This window comes from Emydura macquarii, unplaced genomic scaffold, assembly GCF_026122565.2.
Source record: "Emydura macquarii macquarii isolate MOO-44397 ecotype Brisbane River unplaced genomic scaffold, CSIRO-AGI_Emac_v2 contig_968, whole genome shotgun sequence".
Lineage (NCBI taxonomy): Eukaryota > Metazoa > Chordata > Testudines > Chelidae > Emydura > Emydura macquarii.
The window spans coordinates 7,530,019-7,551,706 of NW_027131105.1; the positions used below are offsets into that span (position 1 = coordinate 7,530,019).

At 50.6% G+C, this 21,688-nt stretch overlaps 1 protein-coding gene across 2 annotated transcripts in view; it reads left to right on the plus strand.

The window, feature by feature from the left end:
- PC (pyruvate carboxylase) overlaps positions 1–21,688 on the plus strand; it is a 217,575-nt gene that overhangs the window by 106,650 nt on the left and 89,237 nt on the right. For both annotated transcript variants that reach the window (XM_067544070.1, XM_067544071.1), the window contains one exon: positions 9,527–9,645. In XM_067544070.1, coding sequence (XP_067400171.1) covers positions 9,527–9,645 — 119 coding nt within the window. The remainder of the gene's footprint in view (positions 1–9,526; positions 9,646–21,688) is intronic.

The following is a 21,688-nucleotide window of genomic DNA, read 5'->3' on the forward strand; positions in this document are numbered from 1 at the left end:
ACTCCTTGGCAACCTTGTGGCAACCAATCCGTGATCCACTTTAAGCCATGAGTTCGGGGACCTGGGAGTCAGGACTCTTGGGGTCTATCCCCAACTCAAGTGGTGAGGGGAGTGGGTTCTAGTGGTTAGAGCAGTGGGCTGGGAGTCAGGACTCCTGGGGTCTGTCCCCAGCTCAGGGGGTGAGGGGAGTGGGTTCTAGTGGTTAGAGCAGTGGGCCAGGACTCCTGGGGTCTGTCCCCAGCTCAGGGGGTGAGGGGAGTGGGTTCTAGTGGTTAGAGCAGTGGGCTGGGAGTCAGGACTCCTGGGGCCTGTCCCCAGCTCAGGGGGTGAGGGGAGTGGGTTCTAGTGGTTAGAGCAGTGGGCTGGGAGTCAGGACTCCTGGGGTCTGTCCCCAGCTCAGGGGGTGAGGGGAGTGGGTTTTAGTGGCTGGAAGACATAAATAAGCAGATTTTTGCCTGTTATTCTGCATCTCATCAAGATCCCAACTGTCATTTCCTCTTTGTGCGCTCTCCTCTCCCAGCTAATTGAATTAGGCAGCAAATGCCCCTAGTGGGCCACTGGAGCTTCCAAGCCTCCTGGCACATGTCCCCACACCCTCCATGGCATAGCTATCTGGGCGTCTTCTGCCTCACAGCGGTGCAGATGCAGTGGCCCTGCAGGATGCCTGGCACTAGGGGGCAGCGTTCACCCAGCAGATGCACACAGTCCGCTGGTTCCATGCATCTCTGCCTGGGAGTGATGCATCTAAGCTACGTCTGAAGCCCTGCTGGGTTATTTTCCTTCGGGGACAATGAATCGTAAATGACAGGATGAAATAACAGGCCACGAATCAGGGCTTACAAATTGACGCTCCTGTTCTCTACTATGTAAATGAGCTCCTGGTTATCATGGCCCCAACGAACTAATGGAGCCGCTTGGCATGCGTTGGACAGGGGCTGCTCAGCGTACTAAAGGCACCAGTCAGTAACGGGCACTGCATAGACACTGAGGGTGATCATGGGCCCCACTGTGCTGGGTGCCCTGCACAGAACCGGGACGGCGATCAGGGCCTCCTCTGTGCCCAGCACAGCTACAATCTCAGGTGGGGCCTCTAAACTATCCCAGACAGCGCACTAAGCCCCCTGAAGATCAGCTGGCCTGTATGACATCATTGCCCTGGGCACAGCACACTTGGTATAATCAGCTGAGAATTGCCTTTCCTGGCGAATGGGTTTTTCTTTGCAGCTTGATTAAAGTCCCCAGGACAAATGGCTGCTCACCCTAATTTCCCTTTGTCTCTCAGACTCCTTCATGATCAGTGCTCAGAAAACAGGCTTCTAATTACTCCTCCTCTTGTTTAGCTTTTCAGCCAGTTCCATCCCCTTCCAGTTCAGGCTCATCCCTCCTTGCTAGTCAGTGAGAAGGATTTTAAGTTTCCTTCCCCCACAGAGCCAACCTTTCCCCTCTCCATTCCCCCAGTCAATAAAGCAGCTATGTTTGCCTACCCTGACCAAGACTGGGGTCCCCACTATGCCTGGTGCTGCACAGATCCCGACTGAGAGCAGGATCCCCATTGTGCCTGGTGCTGTGCAGATCCCGACTGAGAGTGGGTCCCACTGGGCTGAGCACTGCCCAGACACACACATGCAGTCCCTGCCCCAAAGCGCTTACAGTCTAATTTGACTAAGAATGGGTGGGGAAATTGAGGCACAGAGCGGGGAAGGGATTTGACCAATGGCAGCGGTAGCGTGGGAAATAGAACCCAGGAGTCCTGAGCGCTACACCCATTCAACTTGTCTAGATTGTATCTCCGTTGTGCCTGAATCTATGTATTCCTATGTCCCTTCTTTCCTAGAGAGGAAGCATGGCCCAGTGGTTAGATTACTAACCTAGGACTTGGGAGATGGTTCAGTTCCTGGCTTTGCCATGGACTCTCTGGGCCACTCGCTTTGTCTGGGTCTCTCCTCATTTGTAAAACTGGGATAACGGCACTTCCCTTTCTTTGATCTTGGCCAGGGATCTAGGCAGCACCCGGCCCAGTGACACCATGGTCTGCATCATGTCTGTGCAGCACCCAGCATGATGGGAGGACCCGATCTCGGGGACACTTAATACAAAGCCAGGCCGGGAACAGTGTCTAAATTGCTACATTTGCATCCAGAGCCAACTCAGCGCAACACTGAGAACTCTGTGATGCTGTCTGCAGAGCAGCAGGTTCAGTGGGGGATTCCTCTGGAAAGAGACATCAGAGGGAGTAGATGAGACGCCAGCCACAGAGCTGGGTCATTGATCACTCTCCTTCACATTCCCAAATCCCCTTCAAACCCCAGCTGCTTTCAGATCTCCTTGGCTCCATTGCTCAGTCACATCAGCTGTGCCTAACATCCACAATACCCCATTTAGGATGCAGATCTGGGTGCTCTATGCAAATAAGGTAATACTGTGATTTGCACATTTGAATATGCATAACTTTATTTGCATACATCCATCCTCCAGCCCTCATGGCAGATTCCCCCCACCCTCCCTTTTCCCTCTCAGTTTTCTACCTGAAAGAATAGGGATGCAGTGCAAGGATGGTTGCCCCACCAGCTGGGTATGCAGTCTCAGGCACAAGGGTTTCTGGGAATGCAAACCCAGTATTCCTGATGCTGCTGCAAACTGTGGGGTGTCATGCATGGCCTCATGTGCCTTTCCCCCACTGTAGGGAGGAAAGGACTGATACTGTGAAGGCCTAAATTCACTGGGGTGGTTATGGAATCTCCTAGGGGCCCTGGCTGCGATCAGGGGCTCTGTCTTGCTCGGTGCCACGCAGATCCTGAGTGTGACTGGGGGGCCACCATTGGACTGGGTGCCACTCAGACACACCCTGAGTGACAGTCCCTGTCCTACAGAGCTCACAGTGTAAAGAGAGTGTGGAAAAAGAAACTGAGGTGAAGGGACTTGTTCAATTTCACACAGTAAATTTGGTGGCACGGTTAGTATAGACCCCAGGAATCCAGGCGCCTAGCCCCACTGCTCAAACCACCAGACACCACTCCCTCCTAGAACTGGAGATAGGACCCAGAAGTTCTGACCGCCAGCCCAGTGGTCTGTTAGGCATGTAGCTACTCCAGTGTCTTTTCTCCAGCTGCTGATGTTCAGGAAGATCCAGCCTTGCTGATCCCACTCTTAAACCCACTCAATCGCCTCGTAATGTGCTTTCATTTAATGATCAAAATGAGATTTGATTAGGCTGCCTGTACTACATTTTTTCTTAAATAGATAATTAAGAGATTATTTCCCCTCAAATTCGTTAGCAGGTAATTTAAGCTATAGGAAACACAGATGCGTTTCCATGTGGAGCATCTCTAGAGGAATCTGCAGACGATTGGGGTGTTGCCCATGTCTCAGGGTGGGGTGGAGATGTCCAATCTGGGGACTAGTTTAAAATATGATGCTGGTCTCCATTGTTAGAGCACAGGGCTGGGAGTCAGGACTCCTGGGTTCTATTCCCAGCTATGGGTGTGGAGTGGTTAGAGCAGCAAGGATGGGATTCAGGACTCCTGGGTGCTGTTCTCACCCCCCTCCCAGAGCCAGGCATAGAACCCAGGAGTTCTGATTCTCAGCTTCTTTTTCTATAACTACCATTCTCTCCTTCTCTTCTAAAACTGGGCATAGCACTCAGGAATCTGGAGTCTCACCATAGACAACAGACGGGAGGGAAAACAAAGTCACAGAGTGGGGAAGGCACTTTCCCAAGATCACACAGTGTGTCAGCGGCAGAGCCAGGAGTAGAAACCAGCTCCTAGGCCAATGCCTGCATCACCAGCCCAATGTCTTTCTTAGCCAGGAATTCCCGTTACACATGAGCCAGGCTCATATGGGGCTCTCCCTTCCCCAGACGCTCCCTCACTAATCTGCAGCCACAGCAGGGGTAGAAAAATCTTCCACAGTCTGATGTGAGGCAAGGAGCAGCTTAAAACGCTATTTTTACACTGTGTTTACATCTTTGGGAGTGGGTGTTGGCTTGGCAGCTCATGCACTAGGAATAGCTTGGGGCGACCCCTGAGTGTTGGCGTGTGACCCCGGCATTCAGTTACAAGCATGTCGGAAAAGAACCGTGGACTGGTGGGAAGCAGTTCCAGTGTCCAGGCTTGGAGGAGGCAGGTTGTGGAATGTGGTCATAACCCAGACGTTACCTGCACTTGCTGTACGGAAGGGCCCAACGTCCTCACCCAGCCATCTCCGAGGGCACAGGGACTTGGGTCCATGCTCCTCCCACAAAATAAGCCCCACCTACTTAAGACATAGGGTGAGTTCTGATTCACAGCGTTATAATGTATTTCTGGTAGAGTCTAGAGTCCCTGACAGAGATGGAGGTTCCCTTTGGGCCAGGCACTGCACAGACCCTGGCTGAGATTGGGGCCCCCATTGTGCCAGGTGCTGCATAGATACAGTGAGAGACAGTCTCTGCCCCAAGAGCTTACAGTCTAAATTAACAAAGGGTGAGCAGGTAAACTGAGGCACAGAGTGGGGCAGGGACTTGCTGTTAGTAAGTAGCAGAGCTGGAAATAGAACCCAGGTGTCCTGACCTCCTATCTTGCTGACTCTAGCCCATTAGACCCCACTTCTCTCCTCTAGCTGAGAATAGAACCCAGGAGTCCTGCATCCCAGCCGTGCTGCCTCGTTAAGGGGGGAAAATATCATTGCTGTCCGTGCCTCTTCAAATTCAGGAGCTGCCGAACAGTTAAAACATCTTTAATGAGCTCCATGCTTCATTATCCCCTTTATGGCTGTCTGGCGCCCGCTCCCCCCCACCCTGCAAAGATTGAATGCACAGTTAATCCATATTCTCCTGTCTGTGTTATTTAATTCCCAGCCTTGGACTGCCCCCCCACCTCCCCCCGGTTGTTCCATTCAAGGATTTTCCCCACCCTCAGCTACCCTTGAACTCCTAGAAGCCACAGTTTGCAGGCTCCCTCTTTAATTAGCAGGCATGGGTCAGATCCAAGATGCTTTCTGTCTGATGTCGTGCTGCGGCTGCAGAGAGAAGTTTCCTGTCCCTGTCTTCTAGCACAAGGTCATCCCCCAGGCTGTGTCGAGGTCAGCCAGATTTTGTATCAGTAATTGATCGTCTGGGGCTTACCCAGGCCAGGGGATGGAAGAAAAAGAACCCGAGGTCCTGACACCCAGCCTGGCCTCCTGCCCTAACCACTAGACCTCACTTACCCTCCAGAGCTGGCAATGAAACCCAGGTGTCCTGACTCTCAGTCTAGCACGCTGGCCACTCCTCCCTTGTTATCCAAGCGTCATCTCAGTGCTCAACACTGCAGCGCAGCATCTGCTCAGTTAGTCATGTTCCCTGACATGTCCCGAGCCCCAGCTGCTGGTGTGGCTGTGAGAGACGGGCAGACACAACAGCCATGTCTTCTAGCCTCGTGTCACCAGGATCTTAACCATGCACACATATGCACATGCACACTCAGATTCAGGGATGCTCCTTTGTGGTTTAGTGGACAGGGTATTGGACTGGCGTGTAGGACTCTTGGATTGTATCCCCTGCTCTGGGAGAAGAGTGGTGGGTTAGAGTGGGGAGAGGGGTCTTGGAGCCAGAACGTCTGGGTTCTATTCCTGCAACTGAGAGGAATCTAGAGGTTAGAGCTGGGGGGACAGGAGTGAGGGCTTATGGATTCTATCCTCTGCTGTGGGAGGGCAGGTGAGTGGTTAGAAAGGGGGGGCTGGGTGCAGGACTCGTGGGTTCAGTCCTCAGCTCTGGGTGGGGAGAGGGATCTAGCGCTTAGAGGAGTGGGACTGGGAGTCAGACCAAATCAATGGTAGTGTAAAGATTCACAGGCTGGAGTGGGGTCCCTGGTTGTCCTTTGATATCTTTCCCAGACTGGGGCTCCATGAGGTAGCAGTCTGCACTTGCCACCTGGCACCCTCCACTTCAGCGGAGACCAGGTCGTCTCTGCTGCCCTTCCATGAGAAATACCCTTTACGTCTATTGGTGGGGCGTGGTGGAGTTCAGTCTAGTCGTTATAGTTGGGGTCGGGACTGGGAGCCAAGACTCCTGGGTTCTGCTCCCGGCTCTGGGAGGGGATTGGTGTCTAGTGGTTAGAGCAGGGGGGCTGGGAGTCTGACTGTCCCAGGGGGATTGGACAATGGAGTGAGCAGTGGGAGCTGAGAGCATGAGTCAGGATTCACTAATGCTCCCCTGCAATTTGAGCTGCCCTGCTATTACAGGCATTACAGCATGGACCCCCACAGTGGTCCTGCTCTGATGATGCCCCCTTGTACTCTGGGAAGGGCTTCCAGGGTGCCCAGCACTGCTGCTAGGTGAGGTGCATTCTGGGTAACTTCGGTAATGGATTGTGGGATGATGGCTGGAATTCTGGGACCCAGGTTTCTCCCCACTCTGCTGCAGAGAGTTGGTCTGGAGCGGGGATTTCACCCCCGGAAAAGAGCCACCTTTAGTTGAAAAAGTAAAAACTTCTGAAAACCAAAAAACCTGGGCCCCAAAATTGCCAAAAGCTGGAAAATGTTTGGGCCCCAAATTTGCTAAAAATGGCGGGGGGGGGGGGGGGGGGAATTGGTTGAAAAATGCCCCAATCTGGGTCGGGGTCTGTGCAGCGCCCAGCGCAATGGGGGACCCTGATCTGGGTTGGGGTCTGTGCGGTGCCTGGCACAAATGGGGGGCCCTGATCTACGTCGGGATCTGTGCAGTGTCAGGCGCGATGGGGAATTTCAGTTAGGTACTACCGTAAAACTGCTAAGAGGGCCCCAAAGAACTTGGTGCTCCCTTCCCATAGATAGTGGCAGTCTCATGTTCCGATGGCTGTGTTCCCGGCAGAATGGAGTGTTTATTTCTGATTGAAGAGGGAAGGGATGAGGACTGTGCAGCCGTGCTTATTGCCAGGCTGAAATTACCCACTTACGCTAGGCCCTTGGCTGAGAGCTCTGCTTCCATTATCACTAGTTAATGTCTATCCAGGAAGTAACCGTTCATTCAGAGAGGCAGGGTTGCTAGTTTGCAGCAGTGCTGCAGGAGAGCCCTTTGTAACCTGACCTGAATAGACAGGTTAGCAGCTGATCCCACTCTGGCTTAATGGCTAGAGCGCTGTGCTGTCAGGTAAGAGACTTGAGTGCGAATCCCGCCTCCGCCACTGACCTCAGGCAAGTCCCTTCCCCTCCTACCCTTTGTCTAATCAGACGGCAGGTTCTTTGGGACAGGGAGCACTTCACGCTGGCTGGGCTCCCTCTCGCTCAGGACTTCGACTGGAACACCCAGAGTAATGAAAGGGTGAGAGGCAGGTGATGTGATCCTCAACACCTCTGGGCACAGACTGAGCAGCGGAAGTACAGTGGTAGATCTCCCTCCAGGGGGACATAGTTAGGGTTCTGGGATTGCACCCAGTGGAACGTTTCTCCTGAATTCTCCATCTCCTGGTGAGAGAGAGCCCCTCTCCCATTTCAGAAGGGTGCCCCAAGCATAGCACCCACCACTTGAACTGCATGCCAGTAGCGGTTGCTAGTTACGTGCCAAACCTCCAAACGTCCCGTTACATATTTTGCCGATTCCCAGATTTAACATAGCATACCTCTGGCTGCACTTTGCCTGCTGGCATGGAGGATGCAGCAGCTGGCAGAGAAAGCAGCTGCAGTTGCTGCAGTCACATTAGAGACACCAGTGCTAAAGGGGAGAGCCACACTAAGAGAGAGAAATTGCCTTTCCTCCCATCCCCCTCTGTTTGCAAAGCAACTTTAACCCTGTCCCAGGCACGTGTAATTGTGGCTGGGCCACAGAGATTCCAAGCTATCCCCGACAGCAGCCGTGAATCTTTAATGACCTGGGATCCCTGGACAGATGAGGGGAAAGAAATGGTTCTTGCAAACGGCCTGAGATAAGTTCAACGTGAATGCAAGCAACGTGCTCTCTGCAGGGTGCATTTGAGTCACATTGGATAAGGCAAAGGGAAGCTGAGCCGGGAAGAGGTTGAGAAGCCCAGGAACCAGCACCGATGAGTGGGGGGCAGAGGGTGTGGGGGATGGCTCTGGGGTGGGATGGCTTCGAAAGCTGCCTCCTAGAGGAGGCAGGGGCCACTGGGTGGAGGGTGAGGAGGGGGGAATCAAAAGGAGACTGGAGGCCGGGAGGGGGTATCAAAAGGAGGAGGGAGAGATCTGCGTGTCTGTGGTTTCACTGCAGCAAACACATCCCAGATGCCCAAGGTCACTAGGGATAGCTTAGTGGATATCAGAGCAATGATCCCATCTACCTCGATATCCTGTCCCCACGGCCAGCCCGGATCAGACCAATGGGCCCGTCCTGCTGCCCTGGGTCAGCCAGTGACCCATTGAGCCTGTCCCTACCACTCTTTCACTCCCTCGATTAGCTCGATGAACACCGCTAGCCTGGTAACCCCCACAGTTCCCCTGCCCAGGAGCAGGTCATTGGGCCCAGCAATGGCAATGTCTCCTCTCCAGCCCTGACCAGGTCTCACTGCTGCATAGGAAGGCACAGGATATGCCCAGAATGGACAATGATGGAATAACACCCCCAGCAGGAAAAATACTCCTGAACCTTAGGATGTGGCCTAGAGGCTAGAGCACTGGGTTAGGAGTCAGAACACATGTCTTCTACTCCCAGCTCTGCTATTGACCTGCCCCTCTCTGCACATCAGTTTCCCCTCACACTTTTGCCTATTTGGACTGTAAACTCTTTGGGGTAGGGACTATGTGTCTGGGCAGCACCCAGATCAATGGAGGAGACCCCCCCACTCTTGGTGGCGGGGTCTGGGCAGCGCCTGGCTGGACAGGGAGCCATGATGAATATGACTAGTTCAAGCTTTTCCTCCTGTCCCAAAGTCTGCTCAGCTGTTCCCAGAGAAGCCGTGATGAAAACCTGGCAACCAGCAGCATATGAATGTTACACTGCAGCTAATCACGCCAGCTACATTACCGTCACCTCCCGGCATCTGAAATCTCCCCATGCAGCATCTTCTGGAGTCAAGTGCTTTGGTGGGGAGGGCTGGGATCTAATTAAGAGCCATATCATAACAAAATCTGATTGCATTCAACCGGGATTCAGCTGCGAGCCAGCCAGCCGAGCTGCCCTGAGAAGATGTCAAATGCTAACTGCCAGGGACAGAATGAGGACACCACAGCTGCTCACCTGTCTGCTTGTTTGTCCCTGCAATGCCCTCCTCCCCACCTCCTGGGGACGCAGCTCCACTTGGCCGATAGCTACCTTGCCATATGCATCCCCAGAGGCAGTCCCCTTCCCTGACCAGAAACAGCAGCCAGGGAAACAGAACCCAGGAGTCCTGACTCCCAGCCCTTCTCTATCCACTAGACCCCATTCCCCGCACAGAGCCAGGGATGAATCCAGGAGTCCTTCCTCTCAGCCCCCTGCTCTAACCACTAGACCCACTCCCCTCCCAGCGATAGAACACAGCAGCCCCGTCTCCCAGTCCTATGCTCTAACCCAGACCACAACAGCTCTGCATACGTTGGCCACCGAGAAACACAGTTAGACTTCTCAGTCCCTTATGAATCCCTTATCTTCTTGCAGGTAGGATATGAAAATGCCGGCACCGTGGAGTTCCTCGTAGATAAACATGGCAAATACTACTTCATTGAGGTGAATTCCCGGCTTCAGGTGGAGCACACGGTGACAGAAGAGATCACAGAGTAAGTGACGCCTCTTGCGCTCCAGTCTGTGCTGATGGGGCACCTTCACAGCAGTGTAAACGGGGGAATGTGAAGTAGGAGCAGAGAAGTGGTATTAGCTCTGTATATGGCATCGTCTGGCTCCTGTCAAATGGACTTAAAAACTGGCTAACTCACTGATCTCCAAAGGGAGAACCATCATCAAATGGGGGTGTTTCTAATGGGCTCACACAGAGATCTGGTGAGTAGGTAGACACTGAGATGTGCATCATTAGGGTTCAGAGGTAATGCCCAATGAAGATAATTATGGGTCAGTTCCCTCCTTTTGGAGCAAGCATCTCAAGCTCTCTACAGACCCAGACTGCGTCGGTTACGCTGAGGGAAATCCTTCCCCCTCGACTGATTGGCTCAGGCTCCCTGCAGACTCAGGCTGCGTTGCTGCATCAGTTATGCACCTTTCACATTTGAAAGGTTTTCTATGAAACCAGAAGCCATACAGACTTCCTTTTTTTAACAAAAGCTAGGATTCTGGGACGTGAATTGTTGGTTACCCTGGCTCTCCTCTTTCAGTTCTAGAGCAGGAATATTTTATATACTACAACCTAGGCACCCAGCAGCTCATAGTCAGGGACAAGACCCATCTCCTGCCCCAGACAGTTCAGGATCCTTGCAAATAAGCTAGACACAAAGCCTAGGACAAGGAAGGTGGGTTGCAGGGGGCTTGGAAATCAGAGGAGAGATTTGAACGGGGTGCAAGGGCACCTGGCAAATGAAGAGGGGCAAGAGGGTGTTCCAAGCATAGGGGCATAGAACAGCCATTGGGAGGGGAGGATGGAGGAACGTTGTGTGTGACATGCGGGATGGGACGGAAAAGGGCGTGTACTGAATCTGAACGCTGCTTGCTGGCCCGTATCAGACCAATGGTCCTATCTAGCTCGGTGTCTTATCCTGCCATCCCAGATCAGACTAACTGGCCCACCCAGCCAGGTATGCCCCAGAAGCTGTCTCTTTCACTTTGACTGGAAGCTCTTTGGGGCAGGGGTGTCTCTCTGTTCTTTGTTTGTACAGCACCTGGCGCAATGGGTCCTGGCACATGACTGGGGTTCCTAGGTGCTAATGCAAGCCAAATTCCATCGGAAGATAACCTATGTAGAATAGAATAGACTTGCGCCATGGCTTGTAGCCCCGTGTAATATGCTCCGGAGAGTTGAATACCTGGAGAACTGAGACCACATCTGGGTTGCTGTTGTATGAGCAGGCAGCTAAATAGGCCATTAAATGGTGGAAGTTGCATTTGCATTTAGCTGCAGACCAAGCCATTGGGCTGAATTCAGAACATTCACTTCCTCAAAGCTGGGAGTTGTTTTCACACACACGACTTTAGACTGAGCCCTCTAAAAGCCGTGGGAGCCCACGCACTCTGCCTGGCAGGCGAAGAAGGAAATCCTTCCTCCCAGCTTGGCTGGTGTTTTACCAGAGCTGCCACCAGCAATATCAGAGGGCCTGAGGCTCGAGCATTCAAAATTCACAAGTCAGATCATCTTGAAAATCATCGGGTTGGTGTAGAAAAAATCAGAGATCCCCTGAAAAATCACCACAGTGGCTTGAAAAATCACCATATTGGCTTAACAGTTATGAGCTTGGCTTAAAAAAAACCTGCAAGAAGGCCTTTAAAATCAGGAAATTGGCTAAGAAAAGAATGAGATTTTAAAAAAATCCAACTTGTGTTTTAAATTTGCCTTCTGGTTTTGGAGTCCTGAAGGTTAATCTTTTCCATGCTTTTTCCCCAACTGCGAGGGTTAGAAAATTACTTCAAAAAAAAAAAAATAGTGGAGTTTCCTCAGACATTCACGACGCTGGGAGCTGGTGCTTTAAGAAAAGCACGAAATATCTTTCAGCTAACGCTGGATGTCCTAGTCCTGCTATATGCTGAGATTGTGATTCACTCGGCATCCCATCGTTGTTTATATAGAGCTGTGGTTCTCAACCTATTTGCCATTGTGAGCTGCATATGAAGCTCTCTAAGTTCAGCCACACAATATATATACAACCTGAATCGCCCTGAGGATGTCCCATGTGCCACAGCCTTGTGCTGCAAGTGAACCACGGGCTGCAGGTTGGGAACCACTGATCTAAAGGACTGGGTGAATTTGATTTGTTTTTTTAATAATATCGGCAGATAATATTGGTGTTTATTTTTAAACTTTTTAAATTTGTATTGATTTAAATGTTCACAGTTGCAAGAAATTATGTGGAAGGTCAAACAATGGAGGGGACAAGACAATAATTATTTAATGACAGTACACGCTGGGATTCAAAAAGTTAAAGCTTTATCACTGTTAAAACACAAGTTGTCAACATTGGATGTCAAAATATACAACGTAAATATCTTTAAATCAAACTCTAAGACGTTTTCAAGCAGCATTTTTCTTACATTGCCTGTCTGTACATTTTGATTATTGTGATGGAAATATTTTTGCGTCGGTTTGTGTGTGTGTGTATGTGTGGCGAAATCAACATTTACTGACATTTACTGATAAAAATCTCATCCTTCCAAGCCTATTTATATGATGGTAGCAATCAGAAGTCTAAACTGAAATCTCCCTCTCCCCCCAGTTATGTTGGGCACTGTACAGAGACCCCCTGACCAAGATTGGGGCCCAGATCGCTGCACAGATAATTACTCAAAACCCACAAATAAATAATAAAATAATGAATGATAAATAATTACAGAATGAAGGAAGGATGGCCCAGTAGTTAGGATACTAGCTGAGGAATTGGGAGGCCAGGGTTATCTTCCTGCTCCACCACAGATGTTGGGCAAATCACTTAGTTGCTCAGTGCCTCAGTTTACCCATTGTAAAATGGAGATAACTCCCCTGATAGAATCATAGTGAAAGGGACCTTGAGAGGTCATCTAGTCCAGTCCCCTGCTCTAGTCCAGTCCCCTGCACTTATGGCAGGACTAAATATTATCTAGACCATCCCTGACAGGTGTTTGTTTAACCTCCTCTTAAAAATCTCCCAATGGTGGAGATTCCACAACCTCCCTAAGCAATTTATTCCAGTGGTTAACTACCCTGACAGGAAGTTTTTCCTAATGTCCAATTTAAACCGCCCTTACTGCAATTTAAGCCCATTGCTTCTTGTCCTGTCCTCAGAGGTTAAGAACAATTTTTCTCCCTCCTCCTTGTAACAATCTTTTATGTACTTGAAAACTGTTATCATGTCCCCTCTCAGTCTTCTCTTCTCCAGGCTAAACAAACCCAGTTTTTTCAATCTTCCTTCATAGGTCATATTTTCTAGACCTTTAATCATTTTGTTGCTCTTCTCTGGACTTTCTCCAATTTGTCCACATCTTTCCTGAAATGTGGCGCCCAGAACTGGACACAATACTCCAGCTGAGGCCTAATAAGTGCGGAGTAAAGCGGAAGAATTACTACTCGTGTCTTGCTCCTGCTAATATATCCCAGAATGATGATTGCTTTTTTGCAACAACATTACACTGTTGACTCATATTTAGCTTGTGATCACTAAGACCCCCAGATCCCTTTCCACAGGACTCCTTCCTAGGCCGTCATTTTCCATTTTGTACGTGTGCAGCCGATCGTTCCTTCCTACGGGGAGTACTTTGCATTTGTCCTTATTGAATTTCATCCTATTTTCTTCAGACCATTTCTCCAATTTGTCCAGATCATTTTGAATTTTAATCCTATCCTCCAAAGCACTTGCAACTCTTTTCAGCTTGATATCGTCCACAGACTTCATAAGTACGTGCTCTCAGTGCCATTACGTAAATTATTGATGAAAATGTTGAACAGAACAGGACCCAGAACTGATCCCTGCAGCACCCCACTCAATATGCCCTTCCAGCTGGACTGCGAACCACTGATAACTACTCTCTGGGAACAGTTTTCCAACCAGTTATGCACCCACCTTCTAGTAGTGCCATCTAGGTTGTACTTCCCTAGTTTGTTTACAACGTCATGCAAGACAATATCAAAAGCCTTACTAAAGTCAAAATATACCACACCGCTTCCCCCCATCCACAAGGCTTGTTACCCTGTCAAAGAAAGCTATCAGCTTGGTCTGACTCTCTTGACAAATCCCTGCTGACTGTTACTTATCACCTTATTATCACCTAGGTGTTTGCATATTGATTAATTAATTATTTGCTCCGTTATCTGTCTGGGTATTGAAGTTAAGCTGACTGGTCTCTAATTCCCCAAATTGTCCCTATTCCCCTTTTTACAGACTGGCACTATATTTGCCCTTTTCCAGTCCTCTAGAATGTCTCCTGTCTCCTAGGACTTTTCGAAGATAATCACTAATAGCTCAGGTATCTCCTCAGCCAGCTCCTTGAGTATTCTAGGATGTATTTCATCAGGCCTGGTGACTTGAAGACATCTAACTTGTAATTTTTAACTTGTTCTTTCCTTATTTTAGCCTCTGATCCTACCTCATTTTCACTGGCATTCACTATGTTAGACGTCCAATCACTCCTAACCTTTCTGGTGAACACTGACCTGGTAGGCGGGGCAGAGCAGAGCAGATCTGAGGATAAATACATTCATGATTGTGAGGCGCTCGGACACCATGGTGAGGGGGCCGTGTAAGTGCCATCGATAGACACAACAATACAGCCCACAGTGTTAAGAACAGCTGTGCAGTTACCGAAACCCCAAGCACATTGACACCTTGTTCAGTTCATTGGCACTCCCACAGAGCGACATTTGGCCCCTGGTTACGAGGCCCTGCGTTGATTAAGGCCCGGAGGATATGTACTGCGATGACATGTCATCTTGTCATGATCTCGGCCACACATGCTTGGCAAATCAGATGTGTGCTTCTATCTCAGTTACTTAACCTGTCCCCCATGACACCTGGGCACCTTACATTTTCTAATGCATTATCCTCACAACCCCTGTGGGAGGTGGGACAGGGCTATTACCCTCATTGTATAGATGGGGAAACTGAGGCATGGAGCAGCCAAGGGTCAGATTCACAAAGGTACTTAGGGGCTAGACCCACAAAAGGACTTAGGTGCCTACGTCCAACATCTAGGTACCACTGAGAATTTCCAACCCCCTGCTCAGCTGCTGCCTGTGTCCCTCTGGTTGGCATGCACAAAACCACCTGACTCCTGAGGTCACACCACAGCTTACAAGCAGCCCGGAGCCCCAGCAGTTCTCAGACTATGTGTTCCCCCATCTCGCTTGCCAGTGGGGCCTGATCCTGTAGGTGTGCTCAAAGCATACCCAGGAGTGGGCCTTGTGCAAATGACAGCATGTGTGTAAGTCTGTCCCAGAATAGGGAATAGCCCAGTGGTTTGGGCCCTGACCTGGGTAGTGGGAGATGCAGGTTTGAATCCCCACTCGGCTTGAGCCCAAGCAGGGACTTGAACATGTCTTTCCACAGGCCTGGGGAGTGCCCTGAACGCTGAGCTAGTGGCCATTCTGAGACAGGGCTGACTGGTTTTCCATGAGAAAGGGCCCCCCTGTCTTAGGCCCCAACTCCAGGAGAGGGGTCACAGGTGAGTGAGGTGCTGGACCCTGAGCCCTGCCCCTTTCCTCTGCATTTCACCCCTGGCTAGCTGAAATGGCTCCCTGCACAGGTTGCTGGCTTCTGAGCATCCCTTCCTTACGTGCCAGGCATGGGACGCCTGACTCAGAGCCAGGAATTCTCCTGGGCAGGAAGACTGCCGGGGGCTCTTAGCGGACAGGCACGGCAGTCAGGAAGTACCTCTGCGAACCTAGCCCCTTGTGTCTGTTCCGGGACTTGTGATGGAGCAGGGTTAGGGTTGAACCCAGGAGGGCCGTGCTGACGCCTGAACTGCTGCACCAGCCTTTGTTTGCCCTGTGACATGGGTGCAGATGAGGCCAAGACAATTTGTGCCTACTGAGCGGTGGTGAACGTAGCTCAGAGTGGCACAGGGCCAACATCCAGTCTGTCTCTGACAGTGCCCAGCACTAGATGGCATGTTTTAGACACCCTTAATACTGGACTTAATCCAGGGGGACCTGGGTGAAATGGACTGACCTGTGGACAGGAGGTCAGACTGGATGCTCTGAGGTACCTTTTGACCTTTCAGTCTATGGATCTACGCTTCATGAGACACCCCTTCAAAACCTTTTTCTAACTCTGGGACGCTTGGGAAGCCAAGCTCATTTGAACAAGGTGCATTTTCATGCAGCCACAGGCAAGGTCGTGTGTACAGGGACAAGAAATTTCAGGTGCATTTACAGGGCGGGGGGTAAGGGGACTGTGCCCTGGAACCCAGGGACACCAGATATGTGCTGGATCCTGGTGAAAACCCAACTACCGTGAGCTCCCAGTGTGAACGGGGAGGCAGGGGTTGAGATCTAATGCAATCCTGGAGCAGGCAGGTGGCCTCAAAGCATCAGTGACTGCATCTCAGCACCGGACAAGGGATCCTGTGTAAACAGCCCCTGTGTCCCACCCCAGAGGAGGCTGCACCTCAGCCCTGGGTGAGAGATCCCTGTATAAGCAATGCACAGACATCGAGAGAGAGAGAGAGAGAGTGTGTCTTGGAAAGCCAGGATGTGAAGTTGTAGTCAATTAGCTGGCAATTGGGAGACTAGGGTTGGGGAGGGGTGGTGCTATGTGTTTCCAGTAGTGCTGTAAATCCTCGTCAGCACTGGACATATGCAGCCAATTACAAAAATTAGCTTTAATTAGCAGGACGCAGCCTCTGGCTTCACAGTTCCCCAAGCAGCCGTCTCTGTTCCCAGGGAATCTTTAGCCAGGCCATGTGTTCTGCTGACAGTTCCAGGCCTGTTTTGCTGCAGAGAGGAGGGGGTGTGTGTCTGACGGGGGGGATCTGGGTTCGTGGGGGATTTGTCTCCCCAGGCGGTCTGGCATCGGAGATCTGTCCATACAGGGCATGGAGATCAGGGAGCTGTTTCCAAGCTATGACATCTCTTCCACCAGTCGCCAAATTGATCTTAGTTTGAGCTAGTGCCCTATAGCACCTCCTGCTGGGAGAGGCTGGCACTGGAGGAGCCAGGAGCACCCCCTACAGCTGGTGCATCTGCTCTATCCCTAGAGTACCCTCTGGTGGGCCAGAAGAAACCAGGCGCAACCCCCTCAGCCAGCACTCTCACTCCACTCCCTCTCCCCTGAAGATGGTGCTAACAGCTTGGTGCTCCCGTTCACCACCTGCAAGGACTGAGGGGTGGTGGTGGTGTTGCTTTCCAGCTGACCGGGGTTTCTGGCTATCGCCCCAGGGCTGGGGGCGCTGGCGCTGGCAAGGAGGAGGCCGGAGCAGTGAACGTTCCTTTGCTGGAGTTGGGAAGCAGAATCGCTTTGAAATTCCAACCCGAGGAGCCTGGGCTGAATACAAATAGCTCAGCCTGGTGGCTCCAGCAGCTACAAGCGGGAACTGTGAGCGTGTCAGGGCTGGAATGATGTTCTAGCCCTGCAGAGCTGATTGAAGGCTGCACGCGTTTCCCTCTTCCTCCCAACCAGCCTCCTGCCTGCATGGCATTGCAGTGAAGTATTTGACTCTCAGAGAAATGGAGGCATGGAAGGGTAAAGGGTTGGAGAGGATATAGGACCCAGGAATCCTTACTGGCTGCCCCTCCCCCCCAGTTCTAACCACTAGACCCCATTTTCTCTCCCAGACCTGGGATAGAACCCAGGAGTCCTGGCTAACCACTAGTAACTGCTCTGCTTTTCAGCCTGTGTCTCATTGCTTGGTGGCTGTCAGTGTTACCTCGCTCAGTTCAGGTGCTGTCGCACTGTTGCATACACTGGCAGCAAATCCTTTTAAACGGAGTCAGGCAGTGTGGTCTAATGGCTAAAAGAGTGGACTGGGGTCAGGACTTCTGGGTTCTATTCCTAACTCTGGAAGGGGAGTGGGGTCTAGTGGATTGGCGCAGTGGAGGACTGGGAACCAGGACACCTGGGTTCTGTTCCTGGCTCTCCCCCTGCCCTTGGGGAAGTCTATTTGTCAATTTGCAACTTAGTTTCCCCGCCCACCCGTTGTCAGTTTAGGTTGTAAGATCGATCACTGGGACAAAGACTGTCTCTCACTGTGTGTTTGTGCAGCACTTAGCGCTACCATGGGCCCCAGTCTCGATCAGGGTCTGTGCAGAGCCTGGCGCAATATCTTTGACGTCTGCATGTCACTGCAATATGCACCGGAATAATAAATGTGAATGCTGTATCCAAGATACTTCTCTCTCCTAGCCCTTTGGGGTAGATCTACTTGTAGATAATAATGAGAGATCCCAGTCATGCTCCATAGCTGTTCCGGCTCCCATAACCACCACTCCCTGGCCCTATAGATCACAGACAGGTAGAGCCGTGTCTAAAAATAGCCATGTGGAGCTCTTGAAATTGGCTCTGTTTGCCTCCACCCTTGCATGTGTCCGGCTCTTCATTGTGCAGCGGCTGGCACGGCTGCTTGTGGTTAGAGAAACTCTCCCGCCCCCTTGTTGCTTTTATTTTTCAGTCTGGCTTTCTTCCTTAATTGGGTGGGCAGCCCCTGCTCTGAGAATCTAGGCTGATCTATTGGGCTGGGAGTCTGCCTGGCTTTTCTCTTTGCTTCGATTCTCTGTGAGGGAAGTGTTGGGGCAGCAGGAAGGCTATCTCCGTCTCGGGTGGCTGGGCAGTTTCTTGGCCATATTTTACATGGACCCAGTCACCGCCTCTAATCACTAGACCCCACTCCTGTCCCAGGGCTGGGGACAGAATCCAGGAGTCCTGGGTCCCAGCCCCCCGCTCTAACCCATTAGATCCCACTCCTGGGTGTGGGCGCCTGGGTTCTTCTCTTGGCTCTGGCAAGGAAGTGGGGTCTACTGGTTAGAGTAGAAGGCTTGGGGGGATCAGGACTCCGAGATTCTATTTTCAGCAGTGAGAAGGGAGTGATCTCTAATGGTTACCCGCTGGCAAGGTATAACCGGGGCCAGGCAGGTACCTGGATAAATGGCAGCAATGCTTAAAGTAAAAGCAGTTCTCTTCAGCTTGGAGCCACAGTCCTCCCTGGCTAACAGCACAGTCAGGGTCATGGTATCAGCAGGTTCTGAGGTTTTTTTAACCTTCTTCTGAAGCTTCTGGCGATGGTCTTTGTCAAAGGTCTAAGAGCAGGCTAGATGGGCATGTTGGTCTGATCTGGAGGTTGCAGGGAGGAATACTGGGCTGGATGGGCCCCTGGATTTGATCCAACACAGCAGGGATGGGGGAAAGGGAGGTTCATCTAGCAGGTTAGATGGGCTCCTGGATCTGATTCAACACACAGCTCCCACATTCTTAGATAGTACTGGGGGCGTGGGGTTGCTGCCCCCTGCTGCAGAAAATCAGGCATGTGGTAGGTGTTGCATAGGAACGGCTATAATGGGTCAGACCTAGGGTTGCATACCTAGATTGCATACCTACACATATATCTAGCCCCGTATCCTGTCCTCTGCCAGTGGCCAATGCCAGGTGCTTCAGAGGGAGTGAACAGAACAAAGAGTCATCAAGTGATCCAACCCCTGTCCCCATTCCCAGCCTCTGGCAAACAGAGGCTAGGGACACTTCAGAGCATAGTTTTGCGTCCCTACCCATCCTGCCTAATAGCCACTGATGGACCTATCCTCCATGAACTGATCTAGTTCTTTTTTGAACCCTGTATAGTCTTGGCCTTCACAACATCCTCTGGCAAGGAGTTCCACGGGTAGACTGTGCGTTGTGTGAAGAAATACTTTCTTTTGTTCGTTCTAACTCTGCTGCCTATTAATTTCATTCATTGTGTGCATTTGTTTTTTGCGGGCATGTGCTAGGATCCTCTCTCTCTCCTTTCCCAACTGTGCTCTTGGAAAGTTTCCATCTGCTCTTTTACATTCTCCAGCACTGGTGCAAACTAATCCGTCTCTCCTTAACAGCAAAGGTTGCTCATGCTTAGCTACTGCCTTCTGAGGTCAGGGCCAGCCACACAGAATGTACTGTGTTCATTATCCGGCCCAGCCATCCAAAACTGCAGGCCACCTTGCACCTGGCTGGGTCGCCACAGCATTAGGAGGGATAATTTCACCTCATTTATTGGGGGGGAGGAATCTAATTGGAGGTGGCAGAAAAATCCAGACACAAACAGAGCTGGTGGCACTGAAAGTGAATGGGGCTGCTGCAGTGCTAATGTAATAGATTGGATGCCATTCTAGACACGCTATATGCATAGGGCGATATGCTGCGTGCAAATATATATGCAGTTTGCAAATCTAATCTATTGCCTGCAAAAGTCATTTACCACATGTCAATATATATATACTGCATGCAAATCTAATATACTATATGCAAATGTAATAGATTGCATACCTACACACACAGGTGTCCCTAGTGCAATATACTGAATGCATGCAGATCTAGTATACTATGTGTTTATTTAATATACTGCATCCCAATATAATCTGCTTCATGCCCATATATATGCTGCATGTATATGTAATATACCTCACGCAATTAGGTGTTTATTGCATACAAATATGCATATGCTACATGCACAGGTAGTTTACTGCATGCACAGGTAATCTTCCGCATGCAGATGTAATATACTTTGTGCTTATTTAATACACTGCATGTAGTATATTAAATATATTTCCTGCATGCAACTATAATATATAATATATTGCATATGTAATATGCTGTGTGCATGTTTAATGCAGTGTGTGCAAATGTAATACGCTGCATACAAATATAATATATTTCATGCCTGTTAAATATACACTGCATGCACATTTAACATACTCTGCATATGATCCCCATGTATGTGCCTGGAGCTAGCTATGTATGCTGGCATTTCCACTGAGATCCCTCACTATCACCTTGGCTCCAGGGAGCTGGCTGAGAAGGAGTCTGAGCTGTATAATTGCTCGCATGCTTTGGCACACGCCAGACAAATTACTCTCCCTTGAGATCAATACGCCATAAAAAATACACAAAAAGCAAGTATATTTATGACCTTCCCCTAGAACGATTCTTTCTAAATGTGTGGTTGGCGTTCATTTCCTTGCTGTGTAAGAGAGGCAGTGTGCTTTGCTTGTTAGAGCAGATGGGGATGGGGCTGGAAGCAGGACACCTGGGTTTTGTTCCTGGCCCTGGGAGGGGCATGGGATCCAGTGGTTGGGAGGGGCTGGGAGCCAGGACTCCTGGTTCTATCCTCAATGCTGGGACGGAAATGAGGGTTTAGTGGGCAGAGCAGGTTGGAGTGAGAGTCAGGACATCTAGGCTAAATTCCTCGTGCTGGGAGGAGAGTAGGCTCAAATGGTTAGAGCAAGGAAGAGACTGGGAATCTGAACCTCCTGGGGGCTGTTCCCAGCTCTGCCACTGACCTGCTGGGTGGCCTTGGGCAAGTCCTTTCCCTTCTCTATGCCTTGGTTTCTCCTCCCACCCTTTGCATAGTTCCATGGTAAGCTCCTTGGCGCCAGGGCAGTCTTTCACACTCTGTGCAGCACCCGGCACAAGGGAGGCCCCAGTCTTGGTCGGGGCCTGTAGATGCTACCGTAATGCTCCTAATGACAAGCAATGAGGAGGTCAGAGTAATGTTTGATTTATGTGACTGGCTGGCAGCCTGTCTGATTTCTCTTACCACAGAACTAGCTCTCACCCCAGCAGGTACAATACACAATATTTATCACACGAACATGCAACGCTATATTAAAGCCTGTGCTGTATCTCAAGGTCCTTTGCTGAAACAACCCATCATCCACTGCAGCTCTTCCTTTGACTCTGACTGTCCCAACAGGGCTCTCTGTGCTCTGCAAACCTCTTGTCTCTTTCAAACTGCCGCAGAACCTCTAAGCTGTGCGTGTTGCTTCTGGCTGGGCTTAGCCAATGTCACCTCTTATATCTTTGATTGCCCAAAATCTGACACTGGAAACCTTGTATTTATCCAAATTAAAGGTCCTGTTGCCCTCTGGCAGGGAGGAGATGTTGCTGAGAGTCTGTTTTTAGAGCTGGAAGCTACAGGAAAGGAAGCAGGGAAGATTTTCTGCTGGTTTCCCAAGTTTGGATCATGCTCCAGTCCCACTGCTCCTGCGCTATCCACTAGGCCTCCTGCTTCTCT